This window comes from Zingiber officinale, chromosome 3A (genome assembly GCF_018446385.1).
Source record: "Zingiber officinale cultivar Zhangliang chromosome 3A, Zo_v1.1, whole genome shotgun sequence".
In the NCBI taxonomy this organism is placed as follows: domain Eukaryota; kingdom Viridiplantae; phylum Streptophyta; class Magnoliopsida; order Zingiberales; family Zingiberaceae; genus Zingiber; species Zingiber officinale.
In genome coordinates, this window is record NC_055990.1 from 4912628 (window position 1) to 4936880 (window position 24253).

At 42.0% G+C, this 24253-nt stretch overlaps 4 protein-coding genes across 4 annotated transcripts; 1 reads left to right on the forward strand and 3 right to left on the reverse strand.

The window, feature by feature from the left end:
- Nucleotides 1–79: 79 nt before the first annotated feature.
- On the reverse strand, nucleotides 80–540 carry LOC122051076. Its single transcript, XM_042612022.1, has one exon. The coding sequence runs from the start codon at nucleotides 403–405 to the stop codon at nucleotides 196–198; it is 210 nt and encodes a 69-aa protein (XP_042467956.1). The 5' UTR covers nucleotides 406–540; the 3' UTR covers nucleotides 80–195.
- Nucleotides 541–6013: 5473 nt separating this feature from the next.
- Nucleotides 6014–8622, reverse strand: LOC122051077 (pentatricopeptide repeat-containing protein At2g13420, mitochondrial-like). Its single transcript, XM_042612023.1, has 2 exons — nucleotides 7861–8622; nucleotides 6014–7279 (listed from the first exon to the last, which is right to left on the reverse strand). The coding sequence occupies exons 1-2, from the start codon at nucleotides 8476–8478 to the stop codon at nucleotides 6314–6316; spliced, it is 1584 nt and encodes a 527-aa protein (XP_042467957.1). The 5' UTR covers nucleotides 8479–8622; the 3' UTR covers nucleotides 6014–6313.
- A 9182-nt stretch (nucleotides 8623–17804) lies between these two features.
- Nucleotides 17805–19316, reverse strand: LOC122053477 (protein JINGUBANG-like). The gene has a single exon (XM_042615531.1). It carries the CDS (start codon nucleotides 19314–19316, stop codon nucleotides 17805–17807), a length of 1512 nt encoding a protein of 503 aa, XP_042471465.1.
- A 1109-nt stretch (nucleotides 19317–20425) lies between these two features.
- On the forward strand, nucleotides 20426–21394 carry LOC122053478 (cysteine-rich repeat secretory protein 38-like). The gene has a single exon (XM_042615532.1). The coding sequence runs from the start codon at nucleotides 20426–20428 to the stop codon at nucleotides 21392–21394; it is 969 nt and encodes a 322-aa protein (XP_042471466.1).
- Nucleotides 21395–24253: the final 2859 nt, after the last annotated feature.

Here is a 24253-nt window from a genome sequence, read left to right on the forward strand (position 1 = left end):
CACTAGATATTTGTTTGTGGTCACTAGATACATAACTATCCCATAAAGGAGCAATTGCAATATGTTTCTCCTTGAATGCTTTAGATAATTAGGAATTCTGAAAATTTGCAGCTAGAAATACAACGAAACACACACCATCTCAATCATATTGTAGCGAGGAATTAGAAAAGTTTTTAAAAGGAAATGAATAATTAGTTAGCCGGTGTAGATGTGGACACCGATGGCGATGAGGAAGATGGTGAGGACAGCAAAGTAGAGGATGGCATGGACGAGGATGGAGACACCGCTGGTTTGCATGTTGCCGAACTCTACCACTCTCCCCCTCGCCGGCAGTTGGATCAGGAGCCCTGGCGAGAGCAGCACAAACAGTACTGCCGCGATCACCACAGGACCCCAATCTGCCATCGATCAGCCTGCTGAGGTAAATGCAATAACTAGTGTTGCCTCCCAATTTCCATGGGTTCATTATATACGAGCATAAAGATTACAAGTCTAAAGACGGGGGATAGGTGAAGTTGATATTAAATAGAGAGAGGATTAATTGGAAAGAGAGGAAGAATCGATGCTTCTGCTTTCTCGTTGGATTTGGAAAAAAGTAGTTAAAGGGAGATGAACACGTGCCGAGCAAGTTGCGGTAGCTAACTTTGTGTTCCTTCACTATCAATTCTTGTCGTGGGAGACAAAGGAATCCACGTTATTAACGCCACTTGTGCCTTCTAAGTGATTTCCAAAAGTTGATAATGTTTAGGATACTAGAAAGCTCCATTGGACGGCCATTCCCATTGCATTCTCTGCTATCGTAGGCAATCTAACCTCCCAATCCTTTTTCATTAGAGCAAAAGTGATATCATTCGTCCTAAGTGATCAGCATCATCGGTCAAATACATAAATCATAGAGAATATTTTGCCCTAGCACGACCCTTTGTATAGAGGAGGGAAGACACCCAACTAAATATTTTACACCTGCTAAGAATTGATCACAACCCAATCCTTCCTCATTAAACTATGCTTGTGCTTCATTTGCATTTTACATTGTGATAATGTTGGAGCACCCTCCTTTTGGATTTAACTAGCAGTATGGTTGTCGTCCCCATGGGCTGACATAGTAGGTACTTGCATGTGCGGGTCACCTGACCCATGCAAAGAGTTACTGTACTGGACGAAACTTCCCATGATTTACCTCTCGTTCAAATTGCATAGGGCAGCCCCTCGAAGTGAAAGTTATCATCATTTATGCAACTAACAGTATGACAGTCTTTTTCCACTAGTGATGCTCATTCCAACTATATAGGTAGAAATGAAGGACGATATATGAAATCAGTCAAGTGCTCAGTGCATTCACGCGACAAGTACCTTAATAAAAGATAGCCTTGTGGGCAAAGACAAACTACTAAGTAAACATCTAAGCGAGTAGAGAATTCAGAGACTTGTAACCTGGGAGGAAGTTCTCAATTTAAGCAGACTCGATCGTTAGAATGATTGTAGTCAATGATCCAATTGACTGACGGGTAGGATACAATCGATTGGTGATTGAGTCAGTTAGATAGTTGACTCAAGCTGATTAGCTAATGAATATAATGTTTTTGTTCATGGCCAAGTTGACTAAGCAATCAACTAAATTGCATTCAACAGGCTTATAACTAAAGCCATTGATTTGACAAAGCTAAGCAACAACAGTCAGATGACCTAAAGTGTATAGAAAAACAATCGATTGATGGTAGATACTAATCGATTTAGGTAGCCATTGGCAAATTGTAGACTTTTACAATCATAAAAATACTCGACTAACCAGTGACAAACGGTAGAATAGAAAGTAAAGGTTAGAGAAATTGAATGTTATAAAAGGAGAATCACAAGGAGCATTCAAAGGCTAATGTTTAAATTTATTGTTCTTATTCTTTTGAGCTCTCCTTGTATAATCTTAGTCTGAATCTTCCATGCTTCATCTCTCATCTTATAAAGAAGATTGTAAGAAGCCAAAAAGAGTCTGAGAAGGAGAAAGACAAATGGGCTTTCAGGAATAACATTTTGAAGAATTATAGGTCGTGAAATGGGAAAACAAATTTTGAATCACGTTACATTTGTGTATTGACGTTGGTATGTGTCTTTTTTTTCTTTTTTTTTTTTGTTGCACTAATAGCTCGTAATTAACCTTGCAAAAAGCTATTAGTAAGAGTAGAAGTTCAAAGTTAATTCTAGACCTAGGCAAACTTCTAAGGTCAGGGAGAGATTAAAGAAACTCGATCTCACAACCTAGGCAAACCTCCGAAATTGAGGATAGATAATAGAAGAAACTCGATCCCACAGCCAAGTTGCATATGTCAGGAGACATCGTAGAAGAAACTTGATCTCGCAATCTGGGTAGATCTCTGAAGTCAATGAGAGATACAAAAGACACTCGATCCCATGACTTGAGTAGACCTTTGAGGTTAGAGAGAGATAATAGAAGAAACTTGATCCTGTGACTTGAGCAAACCTCTAAAATCAGGAAGAGATAATAGAGAAGACTCAATCCCATGACCTGGATAAACTCTGAGGTCAAGAAGAGATAATAAAAGAGACTCGATCCTCAAAACTGAGTAAACATCTAAGGTTGGGGAGAAATAATAGAAGAAACTCGATCCCATGACCTAGACAAAACTCTGAGGTCCGAGAGAAATAATAGAAGAAACTCAATCCTGCAACCAAGCACACCTCTAAGATCTGAGAGAGATAACAGAAGAACTAGATATCTAAAAGTTGACCCAAGAGCTATTGAGACTAAGGGGGAGAATATGTTCCAACTCTAAAAGAGAGTTCTCGTTTTCAAAATTAGCATTAAGCAATACTATAAGTGAAAACTTTTTCAAGCAACATGAAACATATATCTTAAACATTTCAAATCCTTCTAGCCTCATGAGATGATGCTGATGATCCCTTGTGTGAGATGATTGTCGGCAGCCCCAGCCTCTTACTACGTGTTCCCCTCTCTTCCTGAGAAGACAAATCAGACTCATATTAGACTTGTATCCTCCTCTGTGTACACCCTCGGAAACCTCAGACATCATGATACCCAACCTCTCTCTGACGTACTCTTTCTTGGACCAGGAGGGACCTCATCCGAGGATATGAGTTGATGGCACGTACAATCTCTTGATTGATTTAATGACAATTCTAGGTGGTATGACCATGCTCGCAATGGAAGAAGTAGAAGTGGTTAGGCAAGGCCTCTTAGGTCTTTTCCCCGACATTGGAACGTCAGATTCTCCTCACAAATCTACAATGCCTTTTTCTAAGATACTTTCAAAGGCGTGCAAGGAGCAAAATGCCCTAGGGGCTCGATCCTTAGTAGTGGATTGTATTCCACCCTATCAACATGTCGAATAATTGTCTTCTACTCATTCCTTTTCAATCATTAAGCTTCTTCAATGTTGATATATTTCTTAGTCTGCCCGAGGAGCTAGTCGTAATTGGATGAAAGCCTCTTCATTAGAGATTAAAAAAAAAATCACCCTCCTAGAGGCCTTGAGAGAATACATTAGTCAACACTCCAAAGGTGGCACTCTAAGGGTGACAGAAGGTATATCCAGGGTTACCTAGGTGAATTATTGGATGTATTCCTGAAACGACTAGGACCTCTACTGTTTCTGATTGAATAAATTAAAATTTTGTGGGTACTTCTTGCTGCTAGCGAATGATGCAGGAATGACAGGTTGAACTCATCAAAGAACTTATTGGTGTTAGGTTTTAGCGCGTTGAGTCATTATTGAGCTAACCCGACCTGCGTTGAACTATCCAAGTACTAGTGTAGCAAGGCGACATTCTCGAATTTGCACAAGTGGTCCTCTGAATTAGTTGTGTCATTGTATTCCCCCACTCGAGGCAACCTTAAATTAACCAGCAACTCCTTGACCAAAATTGCTATCAAAAAGAGGGTTCCCCTACGCGATGCAACTCCCCTCATTGACTCCTAGCTTCTTGGAGCTCATCTTGTGGCTCATGATCACCTAAGGGAGCACGACCCTCATGAATGCTATGGGAGCGACCTCTCAAAGTAAATTTTGAAATCTAGGCTCCCTAGCCCAGCCTACTGAATTAGGAGGGTTTTAAGTAGTACCTATGAGGACTTCATCCACAATGGCAGTAATTAATTACGTGACCTTGAATTTTGAATTGTTAGTCTTAGACAGGTCACGCCAACTAGTGGAAGACTCAGGATATTTGGATCTAACCCTCTTAGTAGTCACCATCTCCATGTCTTTGTTTGATTTAACTGATTTTCCTAAGAAATCAACAAAATTATATTGCAAAAATTGATGGCCAAGGTGAATGCTGACATAGCAGTGATGATATGGAGATTTGCCAATGAGGTGGAGGCTAGGGTGGGGATGCTTCCCGACTTGCATCCCATGATCCGACCTAGATGTCATGGACCAACCTACCTACACTTGAGCAAACATTAGAATGCATTGGAGTTGTTTGACAAAGTTCTCTGATGTTTAAGCCACTAGGATGCAATGGAAGAAAAAACAAAAAAGTAAAAATGTGAGGAGATATCCATACCTCTAAATGACACTTATACTTGAGTATTTATAGGTGTAAGAAGAAAGAATATGTAGAGATTGTGGCCATGATCTCCAAGAAAGATGGGATTTTTTTTTTAAACTGTATCTCCTAATATAATTACCATTTAATTATGACAGTATTGACCACTTGACAGTTGATGATCATGGAGGAGTTGTTACTGAGAACTAGGCCAAGTCAACCTGCGACTGTTATTGAACAAAGAACTCAAGAAACCAAGTTATGAGAGCTTGAAAGCCAAGTTGGACGTTGCACTCAAGAGCCAAGATTTGAGTGGGGAGCTAAATTGAGTTCATCTATAGCATAAGTGGAGACCTCCTATAGATCATTAGAAGAGTCGACCTAGCGGTAAAGGTCGGGGTTTTTATCTTTGTATACGTAAGAGTGTTGACTGAGAGTGGACCACATAGGCAAGAAGCAAGGCCTGCTGACCTGATGTACAGTCAATATCTAGGGATATAACTAAGAGTCACCTGCATCTTCTAGTCAAATGCAACTTGTCTAGCAGAAATTATGGAAAGACAAAGGAAACAACTGTAGATAAAGAGGTGGACGGACAACCTACTAAATGTGGACATAATTAGGCAAATAGAATTCCCAACTTGGTTGGCCAGAATAATCACGATGTATAAGCCCAATAGAAATAACAAATGCATGTGGACTTATACATTTAAATAAATGAGTCCCACACTTTATTCCGAACATCTTATTGCTACAAAATCATGCCTTTAGTCTCAAAAAATATATATATAGGTGCTACTTATCAAAATTTGGCAAACAAGTTGTTTAAGGGCTTAATTGGAAAAATGATGGAAGCTTATATCGTTGAATGATATGATTAAGAAGACAAACTAAAGAAGGGCATGCTTATGATTTCAAGAAAGTTTCAATATATTCAAGAAGTCTAGAATGAGGTGTATCCCCATCTACTATGCCATTCTTTGAGTTCATGATTCACGTGAATCCTAATAAAGTTTAAGCTATAATAGAGGTGATGTCTCCAGAAATAAAACCAAGTACAAAAATTAAATGGATGGGATGCAATATTGAGTAGATTATTATCTAAATCTGCAGAGAAAAGTTCCTTTCTTTAAAACTTTGAAAACCAAAGAGTTCAAGAAAATTAAGGTTAACTCAATCTGATTAAAGGACCAATTAACAATATAATTAGCAATATTTGACTATGTGCTAAGTGTTGTTTTGCTGAAAGAAGAAAGGGATATGAAAAGAATAGAACACTATGAAGTCATATACTGGAGGAACAGAACTAGGGATGAGACAACTGACAAGTTAGTTTATAACTAACAATCAAGAAGGTTCAGGTTAATTTTCAATATCATACCACTAGAATTGTTGAATTATCCCATAGATATTTCATAGTCATTAAATGCAAAAGACAATAAAAAATCAAGTGATGTTATGATTCAATTAAAGGTCTTAATCATACCGCTGTATTAGAAGAATGACCATGCAGGTCTTCAGATTGTTTTGCAACTTGAATCAAATAACTCAAATGCAAGCCTTTGAACTCAACCATTACCAACCAATCACGCTCCAGATCAGTAAGTTTAATGACGAAGAATCTTTCAATAAATACTGCCCACTTCCAAGACATACTAGATTTTTTTTATCAAAGTAATAACACTCTGCAACAAATGGCATGAAAATTCATCTAGAACTGCCAATTTGTGGTGATCAGAAGTACATTACATTGTCTTTGAAGGAATCATTAGTAGCTCCACTATCTGAGTTATCTCTTATAAGGTTTGAAGTGATATTGTTGAAACTCAGCACCAAACTTTAGATATTCTTCTTCAACCTTATTCTTTAATCTCCTCCAAGTCCTCAACATATCTGACTGTATCAGTCCACGGTACAAAGTCTCAAATGTGATCTTCTGTGGAAGATACCCTTTCTCTATCATTTCCATGAAAAAATGACAAGCTTCCCTCCATTTTTGCTTCTCACACAAACCATGAATCAATAAAGTATAGGAATCCAAGTCAGGTCCAATACCAGTAACACCCATATCATTCCATATTTCTTGGATAATCTGCATGCGACCTAATTTTGAAAACATTCCAAGTAATATATTATATGTATGAATATCTGGACCACCCATTGGGTTCATTTCCTTCATCTTCCTATACAGTTTTATAGCACCATCCGCATCTTTCCTTCCTCGATACTCCTTGAAAAAACAATTATATGTAGCTGGAGTAGGGCAGATTCCATGATGCATCATCTCACTAAGCAATTCCTCAGCATCTTCTAGTCTTCCACATGAAGCAAGACACTTGATTAGTGACGTGTATGTTGCTATAGTTGGGGAAATTCCTTTATCTTTCATCGAGTGAAACACACTAAGTGATAATTCTGGTTTATGGGCTCGACTGTAAACATGAAGGATAATAGAATAGCTGGTGACATCTGGTTCAATGCCTCTGTCACGCATCTGATTTAAAAGGCCCTCAGCAGCTTGGATCGTTCTATCAAACCGGTAATCCGGATGTAAGCTAACCCTCCTACACATCCCATTCAGCAGAATATTATATGTGACCACATTTGGTTCTAACCCTTGATCAACCATTTCATTTAAAAATCGCTGCGCCATGTCATGTCGGTTTACTTTACACCAACCATAGACCAGTATCGTATATGTCTTTTCATCAGGCTCATACTTATATTTCCTTTTATTGAATAGCTCTGTTGCAATCTGTAGACAAAAAAAGAAATGGTACATGAAATCAATTGGCTTGCACATCAATACCATGAAATTAGATGGGGGGAAAAGGTTGTATGGATACAGAACAGGAATTAGAAAAAAAAAAATTTACAAAATAAATAGGGAGAAATATTGTCAACAGTAGCTCAATGGCCAACAATAAAATTTTTTAACACGCTTATGGAGCTAATCCAGAATACAGATTATACTGATGAAGAATGTTCATGCCCATCAATTTTCATCTTATCCCCTTTCTCCTCAACTTACCACATTTATTTTGAATATAGAAGAATACAATTAAATGCATGTTCACATAAAACTCATATCGGAACAATCTACTTTGAAACATGGAACTGGTAGTCCAAACCAAACTCACCTATTCTTCAATGCAGTATCAATCAAAAGCCAGTTCGAGATAACATTCTTTGAATCAAACAAACTCAATAATTACAGAGAGAGAGAGAAAAAAAACCACAATCACAGAAGGAAATTGTGAAGGGCAGAGAAAGAAAGGCAAGCAGCGAGAGTGCAAAATTGGATGTTTAAGAAAGAAATAAGTGGAAATTTGAGACCTTAGGGTAGCCGTACTTGCAGAGGGTGTCAAGTAGCATCTTGAATTCGTCTCCATTGGGCTCCCTCCCCACAAACGCTTCCATGTCGTCGAAGGCCCTGATGGCCTGCCTCGTCAGTCCGGCAGCTACGTGCCGACGGATTAAGACAGAAAACGTCCTCGGCGACGGCCCTACGCCGCGCTGGTCCATCTCAATGACTAGCTGCCACGCAACGTCGAACTGGCGGACTCTTCCAAGGATATCGACCATGAGGTCGTACGCATCTGCAGCATGCTGGTAGTGGGCATGGTCGCGGGCCCAGATGAAGAACCCGAGGGCGACCTTGGAGGCGTGGCGAAGGCGGAGGAGAGTTTGGAGGACGAGGGGGTTGGATAGGCCGACCCCGGCGAGCTGGAGAGGGGACTCCATAGCGTGAAAAGGGTTGTAGTGTCGGATAAGAAGATGGGCTAGGGAATCGGCGTCGGGGGAGGGCTCCATCTGCGGCGGCGTCGGTTTCGGTGCGGTGACCACCTCAGTGGGTTCGGAAGAGGAAGAGAGGAAGCGGGGAGAAAGGAGAGGCGAAGGGAGGGGGTTGAAAAATCGACGATGGAGAACCCAGGCGAGTTTCGGCCGGAGCATGATGAAGTCACGCCGGGGCTCCTGTGCGGCGCAGTGCCCCCAAATCAAAGGGTGTTTCTGAACCGTAACAAAGCCTCTCCGGCCGACCTCCCTCCGTAGGGGGCCGTTGTGAGGGGTGTTAACGTGGCAATTTCATATAAAATAAGCTATTTGAGTCCAGACTATACGAGTTAAAAATAAATTAAGTCATTTTAATTTAATTTAATTTATTTTTTATGAATTTAAATTTGATAGATATTATTAAAAGTCTTGTTTGATAATTTAAATTTTTACTTATTTGATTGATATTTAAAATTATTTATTTATTTTAAAATTTTATTTATTTGGTAAATTGATATCAATAAATATAATTCATGAATATTATTCATGAATATTATTTATAAATATGATTTAAGAACGTTTATTAATATTGTTCAGTTGAATACATACTAGTTCAAGCTTATTTAGTTAGTTTAATAAATTGTTCAAGATTTTTTTATTTAATTGATCTTATGTGTATTGAACGAATAAAAATAAACTTAGTTCACGAACATTGTTCACTAATATTATTTAGTTAAACACATACGTGTTCAAGCTTATTTGATTAGTTTAATAAATTATTCAAGTTTTTTTATTTAATTGATCGTGTGTGTATTGAACGAACATAAATAAATTTTTATTAAACTGAACATAAAATTTATTTATAAATGTTTAATTCATTTACAATCGTACACGTGGAACACAACTCCACACTTGACGCTGTTCTCTTATCCGTATATTGTGGCAAAAGACGAATACGCTCGCCCTCAGTGTCCCCGCCAACTCGTCCCAAGGCCAACACGGAGGAGGTAAATCACAGGCGACAACTAGCCTTTAGAATAGTGACTAGCACATAAGGGAGGTATTTATCTCGACTTTGCCGAGATTCGAACCCCAGACCTCATTGTGACAACACCTCATGCGCTAACCACTAGACCCATCCGAGGGGACTCTCTTATCCGTACATGTGGCAAAAGGTGATTCGCTCGCCCCCAGCGTCCCCGCCAACCCGTCCCTAGGTCAACACGGAGGAGATAAATCACGGATGACTACTAGCCATTAGTGCAAATGACTAAGACACTCTCTTATCCGTACGATAAAAGACATGAGCGCTCGACATGATTTTATTTGAATTGATTTTCTAGGTAAATTTCTCCTATAGATTTTTTCCTCCTTAAGTTAATTGTTAAATTTGTTGTTTTACCAAAAGGTTGCTCTACAATTGCGTAGCTCAATCGACACTAGTTCGAGCATGCAATTTGATCCCATTCAATCTGATTTAACCTTGGTTCAACCATTTTGAGGGGCATTTAGGTTTTTAGGTTATGTTCAATGCTCTATCACATTTAAAACTTGTGGAGATAGTTCTTTATGATATAATCCATATAGAGCAACTTACCCTAGGTGTGATCGATCTACAAAGTCACCACAATATTTGGGCATGTGGAATTGACTCACTTATGAAGTTATGTGACCTCTACTTGTCATTATCATTGAGGTAGGATTACTATGATCTTGTGGTACTATGATCAAGACTAGAAAAATCATACTAGTCTTTGACCATCATATAGACTGAATCCGGTTGATTGGTCGAACATGTGTTGTTATTAGTAGTAGACATACTTTGTTAGTTTGGTATACATATGTCGGTTGCCATAGATTCATTTTTTACTTGGTTGGCTAATGGTAGTATGAGTCATTGTGTCCTTGGTTCTCTCAAGCTAATGAGTGATTATGATTTTTTTCTACGGGTTTATTTCATTCATCGTTCCTCAAATGTGTTGAATGGTGATGGGGGATGTTAGATTTCTGGATTGACCATCACATGTGTTTTCTGATTTACCCTGATAATTGATAGAAAACTTCTGTGAAGTCAGGTCAATTGCCATTTTACATAGACATCCCAAGTCTCAAACGCCTAATTAAATAGGTTGCCCGATGGGTATATTCGTAAGTACCTAGATCCTATTCAATAGGCAATTGACCATAATACAAGCAATGGAATTACATTTTGAAGGGTGAATCAGTACTAGTCTCATTCTCAAAAACAAGGTTTTCTTCGATCAGTTGGAAATACAAAAACACTTCTCTTCAAACTTCTCAGGACAAAAACACTTCTCTTCAAACTTCTCAAGAACTAGTATTTTCAAATATTCATTGATTCTGTCAAGAATTTGAGAAGATGGAACTGCCAGAATTACGTGGCTAGAATGTTGATTGCATCTCCATAACCCGGAGGCTGAACTGTCTCACATGTTGACCAAGTCATCCTAAAACCTCCGGTCAATACTACCTATAGACAAGGACCGGGTTTCCTCAGTCCTTGATACCTCGATACTCGAGGTGGATCCCCGAATATATATAAGCAGCCGAATAATATTAGAACAATGAAATAAATACAGGATGAGCACAGTGGCGTACCCTGGCCCGGGGGGCTCGGATGGATCAGTGAGCTAGTCGCAATACTGATCGAGTCATCGAGATCCAGAAAGGTAGATGAATGTGAGTCGGCTAGGGAGTCGAATCTGGGGGTGATGACACAAAATCAGGTGTAGCATGGATTCAAAAGGCGACACGTAGGCCGAAATATGACAACGACACCTAGGCCGGAATTCCATAGCGACTCACTGACTAGATAATACCAGTAACTCACAATCATAATAGTGGTGCGAAGAGTGAAACACAGCAGCTCGATGGTCGGGACACAGCACACAGGGAAGAACACACAAATCATGGAGGTAGAGTGCAATAGCAGTGGCCCAAAGGCCGGATCAGCAGTGGCTCGAGCGTCGGATTAGCGCCGAAACCATACGCCGATATGGATCGAATATTGAATCGGCGTTGGAAGTGTATGACAATGTCAATCGAGGGTTGAATAGACGCCATGAGCGTGGCAGCAACGCTGGATGGTCGAATTTAGCGATAGGTGTGCCAACAGCGATGATGGCGTTGTGCCACCGACGAAGGGCATGGGTCAGCTGGTGGCTGTTGCTGGAGGTGGCATAGGAGGGCGACAACGATGATGCCGTCGGCAATGGTGGCTAGTCGCTACGACAGAGAGGTCGCCGACGTACGACTATGTACACCAGAAAAAAGGAGGTGAGGTAGTCGGCTGTGGCGCGAAGGCTGCTGTGGAAAGGCCATGGAGCAAGGAGAAGAAGAGGGAGGGTAGCGTAGGTCACGTCAACGTGGAGGGGGAGAGCCAGGCGGCTATGACGAAGTCAAACCAAGTTAACCTGAGGGAGATGATGATGTGATGTTCCTTGGCGTGTGTGGCTCCAGCCGCCCCCTCGGCTGACAACCTGAGAAAGGGGAGAAGAGGTGCGGTGGTGGCGTCCCTGTGCGGCACCCTCATGGAGTGGGCCCTCGTCGGTGAATCCCCCCTCCTCTTTTGTGGCCGCTGGAAGAGGCAAAGAAGAAGTCCCTTCGTTTCCTCCCCCGACGACGGAAGTTCAACCAGCCCCCCTTCCCACTTTCTGTGATGAACAAAAACCCTCAAAACATGAAATGACCTAAATGCCCCTCTTCTTTCTCCTAATTCCTTTTGAGCCCAGAAATATATCTGCATCACAAGCCTTCCCTTCAAGTCTAGTCGAAGGAGGCGCGAGTCCGACTGACTAGACAGTCTATAGCAAAAGACTGAATCACTCCTGTGTACAAAGTCTGATTGTTGGGTTCGTCGCAAAATGTCCATATCTATGATGTCGATCGAGCAATGGAAATGGTGTCAAGCAAGTAATAATAGCGATGTCAATCGAACGATAATAACAATGATGAGCAAGCGATAAAAAATATTACTGAACGATCGTCAAATAAGACAAGTACCAACGAAGCGATGAGTGAGGCAAGTGTTGACAGAACGAGGCGCGCCCGGTAGAGTGGCGAGAAAAATGTGTCGACCGAGCGACAAAAAATAGTGTCAAATGGACGCCAAGCAAGTGAACGGGCGAACGTCAAGTGAGCGCCCAAGCATGTACCGAATGAGCTACGAAGCAACGTCGGGTGAGAGTGGAGCCCGAAAACCGAGCGGGAACATAGCCTGTGAAATCAAATGCGCATGGAAGCAAAAGTTATTAGCCAAGCGGACGCATCACCCGTGAGCTGAATGGAAGTGTAGCCCGGGAATCAAAGGCGCATGGAAGCGAAAGTCGTTAGCTAAGCGGGCGCATCGCCCGTGAGCTGAACGGAAGTGTAGCCTGGGAATCGAAGGCGTATGGAAGCGAAAGTCGTTAGCCGAGTGAACGCATCGCCCGTTAGTTGAGCGGAAGTGTAGCCCGGGAATCGAAGGAGCATGGAAGCGAAAGTCGTTAGTCGAGCAGGCGCATCGCCCGTGAGTTAAACGGAAGTGTAGCCTGGGAATTGAAGGCGCGTAGAAATGAAAGTCGTTAGCTGAGCGAGCGCATCGCCCGTGAGCTGAGCGAAAGTGTAACCTGGGAATCGAAGGCGCATGGAAGCGAAACCCATGAGTTGAGCAAGTGCAGAGCCCATAAGATACTTTGATTTGAAACCAATCGACACTCTTGTACGCGACCATTAGAGATATCTCGACTCCGACTGGGGAGATGGATTCTCTGATAAGCTAGTTTGTGACCAGTGAAAGCCGCTCGACCTCGAATGGGGGAGATAAAGGAATCCGCTAAGCTGGTTTGAGACCAGCGAAGACCGTTCGACCCTGAACGGGAGAGATAAGAGATCCGATATGCTGGTCCGAGACCAGTGAAAACCGCTCGACCCCAAACAGAAGAGATAAGAGATCTCATATGCTGGTCTGAGACCAGTGAAGACCGTTCGACCCCGAACGGAGGAGATAAGGGAATTCGATAAGCTGGATCGAGACCAGTGAAGACTGCTCGACCCCGAACGGGGGAGATAAAAAATTTGATATGCTGGTCCGAGACCAGTGAAGATCGCTCGACCCCGAACGGGAGAGATAAGGGAGTCTGATAAGTTGGTTTGAGACAAATGAAGACCGCTCGACCCCAAACGGGGGAGATAAGGGAATTCGCTAAGCTGGTTCGAAACCAGTAAAGACCGCTCGATCCCGAATGGGAGAGATAAGAGATCCGATATGCTGGTCCGAGACCAGTGACCACTGCTCTACTATTGACATAGACAGGAGTTTATCATTGCTGCTCGACTGTTGGGTGGACGAGTTGTCAAGTATACTATGAGCTTACCAAACCATGCCTTGGGAAAACACAAGAATGACTCCTTTTCATCTTATTTATGGAGGCGATGTGATCATCCAAGTAGAATTGAGGAAGAATCAATTCAAAAGAAGCACTTATGAATAGGACAATTCTGAACAACGACTCCTAAATCTCGACCTAATCACTACGACTCAAGAGCGAGTGGCTACTCGACTCAAGGCATATCAATAGTGGATGTGAATCAAGTATAATAGAAGGGCTATTTCTCATACTTTCCAAGTTGGAGACCTAGTCTAGAAGAAGGTTAAATTGGTTAGAAACGTGAGTAAATTGAAACTACCCTTTTGGGTAATTAGCAAGTAAAGCTTAGGATCCTGCTATTTAGAAGATACAAATGACAAAAAACTTAATCGACCATAGAGCGCCAACCACCTAAAACCTTACTTTTCTTAAAAATAGTTTTGATAAGATTTTTCTTCTAGGTTTATCTATGCTTTGCATTTTTCTTATCAAATAAATGACTATTTTTCTTTTAGACTCAAGTCTTGCCCAAACTCTCTTAACTCAGATATAGTTGGAGTCGAGATCCTCCAGGCTGCAGTAGCATACTCCCTTTTGTACAAGGGTCTAGTGAGTACCGTATCACCTTATTATTTTCAAGGCCCAGACTCCCCCAACTTGGATATAGTTGACGTCGAGATCCTCCAGGTTGTGGTAGTGGACTCCTCTTCATACAAGGGTCGAGCGAGTACCATATCACCTTATTTTCTTCAAGGCTCAAACTCTCTCAACTTAGACAAACTCAGAATCGAGATCCTCTAGGCTGCTATAGCGAACTCCCTTTCGTACAAAGGTCAATTGAGTATCATATCACCTTATCTTTTTTAAGGCTTAAACTCCCCATTCAGACATAATCAAGGTCAAGATACTCTAGGCTGCGGTAGCGAACTCCCCTTTGTACAAAGGTCGAGCGAATTCCGTATCTCCTTATTCTTTTTAGGGTCCAAACTCCCTGGACTCAGACATAGTAGGGGTCGAGATCTTTCAATCAATCGTAGTATACTCCCCTTCATACAAAGGTTGAGTGGAAACCATGTCCTCGCCCTCACGATGATAGAAAAAAGCAATACAAAATTCTCAAACCTTCATCATGTTTAAAAGAAACTATTAGAAAGGATAAATCTTAAATAAGTATATCTAAAAAATTAGTGACATCTTCATCAGGGATGTTGTCATTGATCTTCAATAAGTCGATGACTCGAAGGGAGGAGTCAGCAGGAAGCTTTCCATTCTCCACCAGCTGCTTGAGGGTGTCATCAATTCCATGTTGCACTAATCGGACAAGACGAGTACTATCTCATCGAACTCCTCTGATTGCAAGAATTCTTTCTTCTGGGTGGCCCAATGCTCATTCTCTCCCACCTAGTGTTTCTTAAGATCGGATACCTGGGTCTCTAACTGGTCCTTCTGAGCCTCAAGTGTCGCCATAGAGGCTTGCAATTCTACCAAGGAGGCCTCTTGGCCATGCACTGCAACTCGGGCATCCTAGATTGCAATAAGGGAGGCCTCCAACTCACATCATTGAGCTTCTGCCACAACCCTGGCTAACTCAGCCTCCTCTCAAGTGGTTCCCAGTTCCACTTTCAAGAGCCCATGCTCCTTCTGACCGACCTCTAAATCAACCTGAATGACCACCTCTTTAGTCGTTGCGGCCTCCAATTCTATTTGATGTGTGGCTACAGCATTTGTCAACGCGTTATCTCAACATGCAATTGGCTTACCCTGTGCCCCAAACTAATCCTTTCTGCCTTCACCTCTATTATTCCCCTCTTCAACAGGGTGATCGTCGCCTGATCAAAAGTGAGGTCAATTTATTGTCACTTCAGGCGGTCAATCTATGGCTAAGTGAAGGTCATCTCCTCCTGAGCTGCTATCAAAACTTCATGAGAAGGGTTGCGGCTAACTGGGTGTCCAATTCAGCTATGCGGCCCTGCAGCTCTTGTTTGCCTTACCAAATCTTGGGGTATCGCTAGCCGAATACTATTAGCTGGAACATATGCTTAGCCTCATTCAGTAAAAGTTCCTTTGCTAAAGCTCATATAGGCATGTCCTTGGCCGCTTCTTCAGTGTCCCTCCATCCGATGGTCGTTGAACTGTAGAGGGTGAGATCCAGCCTATGTTCTCCTTAAACTGGTTCTTGGGATAGCTTCATGGTGACTAGGACACACTCTTCACTTGGCAAATCTCCCCGTCGACCCATAGAACCTGGATCCACAGGAGCACACAAAAAACCTATCCCGTATAGGAATTTCTTGACTTTGTAGGAGGCATGAAAGCTATAGTCCTAGGAGATGATAGGAGATGCACCAAAGGAAGGTTGGCTATGATCGAGTAGCTCTCCAACCCAACTGACGTGCGTGATAGCTGAGCTGGTGAATGGATCAATGGACCTAGGGATCCGACTGGGAAGCATGTGGGGATGGATAGACTTGAGTGGCCAACCGAGGGTTGAGACAAGCGACAGATCTTCCTTGAAATTATTAGGGGGGCCTCTGACTTCTTATCTAAAGTCGATCTCGATGCACTAGACCGATGAACTGGGGACCTCCTTGACTCCCCCATCGGGCTCGATGCTCTCACCATCGATTGGGGAACCACCTCCATTGGGGATGTAACTAGAATCGGAGGTGTTCCTTCCTTGGGTGTCACCTCGGTAAGATCAACAATATTTGCTCTACGCGCCTCATCTCCGAATCTTCATCTACCCTAACATTCGATCTCGTGATCTACTAGGGTCCCCATCTTTTGTAAAGAATTTGGTGTTCGACCTTTTTGGACTTCTCTTGCCTTGCATCTAGTCTTCTGACTTGCAAAGACTTTTTCTTGTCAAGAATTTGACCCTTGACTTTCTTAGACTTCTCTTGCCTTGTATCCGGTCTTCCGACCTGTAAGAACTTCTTCATACTAAGAATTCGGTCCTCGACATTTTTTGACTTCTCTTATCTTGCAAACTTGTAACTCAAATTATTCCAACGTATTAACCTAAACTTAAATAATTATTGATTCAGAGGGTAATTATAAGGCGCCACATGGATAAGAGAAGTTGGAGCCCCTACTGAGATTGTGATTCCAACAAAGGAAAAATAGAGTCAATCCCCGACTTTTTGGATGCACCCCGACTTCTTGGGCACAACCCAACTTCTTGGGCGCCCCCCGACTTCTTAGACTCATCTTGGCTTTTTGGGCGCACCCTAACTTATTGGGTGCACCTCGACTCCTCGGCACCCTGACGCCTTTGCCTCCTAACTCCTTGGTGACTTGACTCGGAATGCATGACCATTTTAGGAAAAAGATAACCATCATATAAATCTCGGATTATTTTAGGAAAAAGATAATTATCGCATGAATCTCGGATTATTTCGAGGAAAAGACAACGATGTGAATAACTCTTGGATTATTTAAGGAATTAAATAATGATAACGTGAAGTTCGGAACGGAAGGAAAAAGTTTAGTGTTCCATATAAAAGATAGTCTTTTCCGGCATCCAATGTACATGCATACATATGCATCAAAAACCACTAATATGGTTCCTTTTCTTCATTTTTTAACTTAAGCATAGGAGGAGTGACTATGCCAAAGAACTTATTGGCCATCATTCTAATTATTTTCTTCTTGTTTACTTTCATCTAAGCCAACAGAACCATATCATCATCATCATCCGGATTGTCATTTAGCGATTGCTGATTAAGTTGACAACAAAATTAACTCACCAATGATTTACTTATCATCATTTATAGATAAAAACAATTATCAATCATTAAAACTTTCCATTCAAAATATTATTGCACCAACACCGCGAGGGGAAGCATCGGAATTAGAGTTGGGATCTAGCACAAAAGCCCTATCAAGGCCAGCTTACATCAAACCTTTTACTATAATAATTAAGAAATTAAATCGTTCGTCCTCTCTGCATGCCACAAGGGAAATTTTCTTTTTCTTCAAGTTCATAATTATTTAAATTTTGCACAACCATCGATTGGCCTATCCATTCTCTCTATGCATGGCCGTAGAATGACATCAATTCATGATACATACATACACACAGATGAAAGGACGTATATGTAGTATATATATAGAATAATTAAGATACAATGTAAATCAATACATGTCGTAGTTAGGCGTCTGTTGGCAGGGCAAAGTAGTCTCCAAGTCCCAGTGTGGTGTCGCCGCCGAACATCTACAGTCCGAATCGGCGTTATCGGCGATCTTCCACACCTTCACTGACTTATCCAGACTCCCCGAGTACACCACCCACCTCCCGTTTGACTTGCTTTTTTCTTGGTTTGCCTCCACCGCCAAGCACTTCACGGGCCCTGTGTGCCCCGTCAACACTGACAGGCACACGTGGACGCCGCCTGCCTCTCGCCGCCACACGCACAATGTCTTGTCGGCGGAACCGCTAAACACCAGGCTCCCTGCCGCCGCTAGGCACAGCACCGCCACCTTGTGCCCTCGGATCACACCTCCGCTCCCTGCATCGCCGCCCACACCTCTATGGTCCCACCAGCTGACGCCGCCGTCCGATGATCCCGCATACACCATTCCCGCCGCAGAGTTGACCACCAGCGCCGTTATCGCCATGTCCTGCCGCACGAGTGTCGCATACGGCTCATGCCTGGTTAGAAAGGCAGCTGCTGGTTTCTTCCCGTTCCCCTTCTTGTTTCCCATCGGCGGCTTCGGCAGTTGCTCTGGCTTCCACACCTTCACCGTGCCGTCAGCCGATCCAGTCAAGACCATGTTGTCAAACCCCAGGGCGACGGCGTTGATCGCGTCATCGTGGGCGTTGATCGACTCGACGCAACGCATGTCCTCGACGCGCCACACTTTGAGCGTGCGGTCCCAAGAGCCGGAATAAATTAGGGATTGATCCTCGCTGAGGCAGAGGCAGGACACGGCATCATGATGGCGAATCCAAAGGGCGGAAGAGCGGTGGTGGTGGCGCTTGTGGGCGGCCTCCACGTAGTTACTGGGGTTGAAGGAGCACTTGATCAAGTCCTTGAAGCGCGGGAGTGTCCCGACGTGTTTGTGAATACGCGGGTCCTTCGGGGAAGCCTTCCAAAGGCGAACCTTGCCATCCTGGTGGCCGGTGAAGACGCAGTGGTCGTTGGAGATGACGATGGCCTTCACGAAGCCGCTTGCGGCCTTGAAGCCGGAGAACTCCTTTTGGTTCTTCCACACGCGGATGTTCTTGCTGTCGGAGCCAGTGTAGAGGAGGTCGCCGACAGCAGCGAGGGAGTAAATGTGGTCCTCCTCGCGGACGAGGGAGGCGACGAGGCCGGAGCCGGCAGCCTGGAAGAGGTCGGTAGGGGGCGGAGGAGGAGCATTGGCGGGGTCGAAAAATGGGTCGGAGTCGGGTTGGTGGTTCCAAGGGGACATCTGTAAGGGGGAGCTGTCGGCGGAAGAGGGCTGGTCGTCGGTGTGGGAACTGTGGTCGGAGAAATAGCCAGGGTTGGCTGGGGAAGGGCTGCTGGTTCGGCCGTGGAAATCCTCCTCGCTCGCGGACTTGATGAGAGGGTCAGAGTGCAGGAGGGCGGAGAAGCTGGAGGTGCGAGGGAGGCCGCCGCCTTCTTCGGCGAACAAAGCACAACCTCTTATGGATTCTCCGTTCATGGATGCGGCAGTGTAGAACGTTTATAGGATGGCAGATCATGAGATAACAGAGTGGATATACAAGCTAAGGATAAAATGGAGGTGGAGGAGGAAACTGGAAATGGAGGAAAGAAAGAGAGGAGGAGAGGATTGGGCGGGAGGAGCTGCCGAGCATGAGGACGAGAGTAAGGCAGAAGCAGAAGTAGCCGGGGACCCGCGGACGCGCAACGGCTGATTCCTTTATATAGAGAGAAAGAATAAAAGAAATTATCAAAATTATTGAGAATTAATATATCAAATTAATTATTCGGTTAATTAAATCTAGAGAAGGATTCTCTATGTTTGACGATTTTGAATATATATAATAAAATAACTAAAATATATAGCTCAAAAGAAATAATGTCAAACACCACAAAAAGAAACTCATTGATCAACTTACGACTGAATGCTAAAAGACTTTAGGTCTACAAGATGCATATATCTTAAATTAATAAATTAAAGGAATGGTAGCAATTAATTAAAGTGCATACGGAAGAATGTAAATTTTATTTGAACATTTTGCTAACACTTTTAGATTTGTTACACTTAAGTATGATATTCAATAGTTATACTCATTGATACTCACTTTAAATTATATTCACATGTATTTGTTTCGTATTTTTATCTAGCATATAAAATCATTTACAAGTGACTCATTTGGAATCTCATCATGAGAGTATGAATAGTATGGGCTGACACATGGCTTTGGGTCCTTACCTATTAAAGGGGGCGTTTGGTTCAAATTTATCAATCGGAATGGTAATGAATTTGATTATGGAGTCAATGGGAATGAGAATCAGAATTGCATTATCAATGTTTGATTCAAAATATGGAATGAATATGATTATAATTGATGATGTTTGTTTCGAATCAACATTAGTAATGAGAATCAAATAAATTTTCAATTTTACCCTTATTAGTTAATGCATTAAAGAGTTTATCTATAATATACATTGGTTTATCTATAAATGTACATTGGTTTGAAGCAGATCAATTGCATAAAGAGTTTCAAGATGTGGAGCAGCAGAAAGTTGAGCTTCCTCCTCGGCCTGATCCGGTTCCTGCTCCTTCTCCAAGCTCCCACAGCGGCCATGGCAGCGAACCCTTTCAGAGCAGATTGCGGCGGCGACGCCTACAACTCGAGTAGCAGCTTTGGCAGAAGCCTAAGCGGCCTCTTGTCCTCCCTCACTTTCCTTTCCTCCAATTCTAACTCCGCCAACGCCACCGCCACCGCCGGAGCCGGTAGAGACTCCGTCTACGGCTTATACATGTGCCAAGGCGACCTCTTCGGCTCCAACTGCCAGAGCTGCATCCAGACTGCCGTCGCCGGCGCCAACCAAAGCTGCCCGGGAGTTCATCGAGCAATCGTCTACTACGACCAGTGCCACCTCTGCTACTCTGACGCAAACTTCTTCGGCGTCGTCGACGCTGACGGATTCAACATGACCAACCCCTTGGAGGTAACTAGTTCGCGGATGGCGTTCAACATATTGTCCGATTTGGTGCAGGCGGCGCCCCAGCAACGGCCATTCATGTTTGCCACCAACTTGTCGGATATGTATCCCCTGTTCGCCCTGGCTCAGTGCACGGCCGACCTGAGCCCCGACGGCTGCCGGAGGTGCTTGACGGCGAGTCTGGCGGGCATCGAGAACTGTTGCATCCAGAGGAAAGGGTGGCGGTATCTCTCCCCGAGCTGCTGGATAAGGTACGAGCCCACTCCGTTCTTTGGCAATTACCCCAACAACTTGAGCACGTACATCATCCGGAGCCAGTGCTCGAGCTTGGACGTGCAATCCGACGACCTCAGCGCGAGGACGGCCAATTTAAGAGGCCTCTTCGACGACTTGAGTGCTCAAGCTCCGGCGACGGGCTTCTACAGCTCTTCCGCCGGAGACGGCGACGATAGGATGTACGGCCTCGGGCTCTGCGCCGGGGACGATGCGACTCGCGGCGAGTGTGCGGCATGCCTCGCCACAGCGGGGCAAGCCATAGCGAACGAGTGCCCCAACAAGACGGAGGGGTACATGTGGTACGGACCGTGCTTCTTGAAGTACTCGTAGCAGCGCTTCTTCGGCGAGCTAGACACCGACGTGCACACCTTCTGCGGCGGCGCGGCGCCGGTGACTGCGGAGTTCAGTCGTGCTACAGAGGCGGGAGCGCGGAGCATCGCGCAGGAGGCGAGGTGGCGGCGTTCGACGAGACGGAGGTGTTCGGCGAGGTGGCGACGTTCAGCGTCGAGCGGCGTTGGCGTCGTTCGAGAATAGGTTGCAAAGAGGAGAGGAGAGAAATGCGATGGAAAATTAGGTTAAGGGTATTTTTGGTATTAATGAGAAATTGTGATTGCTGTAAATATAGGAATGGATGATTGAAGGGGTGGGATACCGGAATAAGTTATTACCCACTAATAAGGAATCATTCCCTCTTTTATATTCCCATTGTTGTAATCCAAACATTAACATTGATTGGTATTTTCATTCCTTACTTCTATTCTCTTAAACCAAACGTCCCTAAATGTTTCTCTTTTGAGAGCTGCTTTTTCCACCCCGTTGACATCTTCCCCTCCTCGGGCCCACCATAAAATTCAATGATATTTACCATTCTATCCTTTTCCTTATCCCTCTCATTCACGTTTCTTTTATTTAATTTTTTTAAGTTTTGTTTTTTTAACTAATTTTATTTTTTATCAGTTTTATTTTTTAATATTTTTTTTATTATTTATTGAGTGGCAGTGCTTTTCCCACCTCCACGTTTTATTTTGTTTTATTTTATTTTATTGTTTTTTGTTTTTTCAATCAGTTTTTTTTATAATTTTAATTCTTTTTAATTTTTTTATTATATATTTATAATCTTTTATTTATTTTTTAATTGTAGATTTTCGCACACACTCCCTTTCTAGTTCCATCATATTATTTATCTTTATATCATTTTTTTAAATATTTTCTCGACAAAAAAGTCATGCTTTTTTTATATTCGCAATATGAGATTGGATCTTTTGTCCCCAATTTTCTCAGTCCTCCTATCATACTCATCGCCTCAAGCCCACTACCGGCGGCCTCTGGTCATCGCCCCGACCAGAACTATACCCTAGGGGAAGGTGAACCCCCGGGGTCGCTATCAGGGCGATCGACATCGAAATTCGGCTGAATTTAAGCAGGGACTTATATCGCCGACAAAGGAAAATTTACTCAAATCCGGTCGAATTTCGGGATTGATCGCGTCGATGGCGACCGTACCCTAGGATATAGTTTTAATCGGGGTGGCGGCCGAAGGCCGCCGGTGGTGCCGCCGACGATGGACTGGGGCAATGAATGGGATACGGAGATAGGTGATATTGAGATAGAGGATTCGATATCTTATAATCTTTAATTTTTTTTTAATAATAGATTTTAGGAGTTATTATTTATAAAAAATTGAAAGTAAAATATGGATAAAAAAATAAAAAAAAATTGATGAAAAAAATAATAAATAAAATTTATTTAAAAAAATAAAACTAAGGAAGTAAATAAAATTGAAAAAAATAAACGGTAAACTAAAGAAAGTAAATAAAATTGGAAAAAAATAAAATAACTTGTTATTTTAAAGGAAGGGGCAAAAAAAAAGTCATTTAACAAGGGAGAGAGAGGGGATGTACTGTCAGAGGTGTGGGAAAAACAATTTACTTCTCTTTTTAACATTTATTTCATTATTTTTAATAGTCATCTATTCTCTTTAGGATTTTCCCAGCAAATCTTATTTCATTTTTTATTTTATCCATTATATAGATTTTTTTATAATCTAACTATCTATTTCTTTTGATTTAACAAATACTAAAAATAACTAACTTGACCTCATAAAAATAATCGATCAATCATTAGAATAAATCAAGAAATCTAGATGAGCCTAATTGACCGCACAGAGACAAAAATAATTTAAACATTTTAGATGTAATGTGTTTCGTTCCACCCATGCCTGCATTTAAAGTATGGTTAGTTGATTGTGATTATCACTATTTAATAAAAATTATACTAATATAAAAAAGAATTGGGAGATAATTGTAAGATCTAATTTTTGGATATTAATTTCATGTGAAATATGTTATAAATTTTTGAAAAAAAATCCCTCAATTGTGACTTCACAAGAAATCCCACATGTTTAATAAAACATGAGAAACCAAACCCAATTTTGTAGCCCAACAATTTAGTTCATTTAGAACTAATTTTATTAATTTAGAATCATTTTATTCCCATATAAAAACATTTAAAATAATATAATAATTTTATTATAAGATATTCGTTGTTGCAATCAATCTCTTTCATCTACATTCCCTCTCAATCCTTGAGATATATACTTCTTCATCTTCCATCTCAGTTGTTAAATACCTCTCAATTTTCAAATTCTCTTGTTCTAGTATCAGTGAGTCTCTCTTCTCATGGCCATCTTCAGCTTATGTTGGTGAGAGCTCTTCATGAAGCTTTATTAGCTTCTTCTATAATTTTTTGATATCTCGCTAGCTACCTATCATATATAAAATGTCGTTAGGAAAGATATTGACTAATAGTTTAGTTATCTTTTCATTTACCTTAGATTTTTAAACGTACTTCTCGGTCCATTTCTTTTTTCTCAAGAAGTCTTCTTTTGCTATTAATTGGGATTTCAAACCCCCCCATCAAAATGAACCCCCTTTTGATGTTTATCATGATGAAATGCTCCATTTGTGACTTCCAATATTTGAAAATTTCCTTTTCAAATGGTATATATATATATATATATATATATATATATATATATATATATATATATATATATATATATATATATATATATATATACATATATATATATATATAAAATCTCCGAGTACCTCTACCATTCGAAATAAAAATTTTTAAATATTATATATCAAATTCAATTCTATCTCGGGATCTATTCTGAAATTGCAA

Excerpts from the sequence above, each read along its gene's own strand:
- LOC122051076 (XM_042612022.1), bottom strand. The coding sequence starts at position 405 with ATGGCAGATTGGGGTCCTGTGGTGATCGCGGCAGTACTGTTTGTGCTG.
- LOC122051077 (XM_042612023.1), bottom strand. The coding sequence starts at position 8,478 with ATGCTCCGGCCGAAACTCGCCTGGGTTCTCCATCGTCGATTTTTCAAC. Across the intron at positions 7,280-7,860 it reads GCAAGTACGGCTACCCTAAG|ATTGCAACAGAGCTATTCAA; the intron begins GTCTCAAATTTC and ends TTTTGTCTACAG.
- LOC122053477 (XM_042615531.1), bottom strand. The coding sequence starts at position 19,316 with ATGAACGGAGAATCCATAAGAGGTTGTGCTTTGTTCGCCGAAGAAGGC.
- LOC122053478 (XM_042615532.1), top strand. The coding sequence starts at position 20,426 with ATGGCAGCGAACCCTTTCAGAGCAGATTGCGGCGGCGACGCCTACAAC.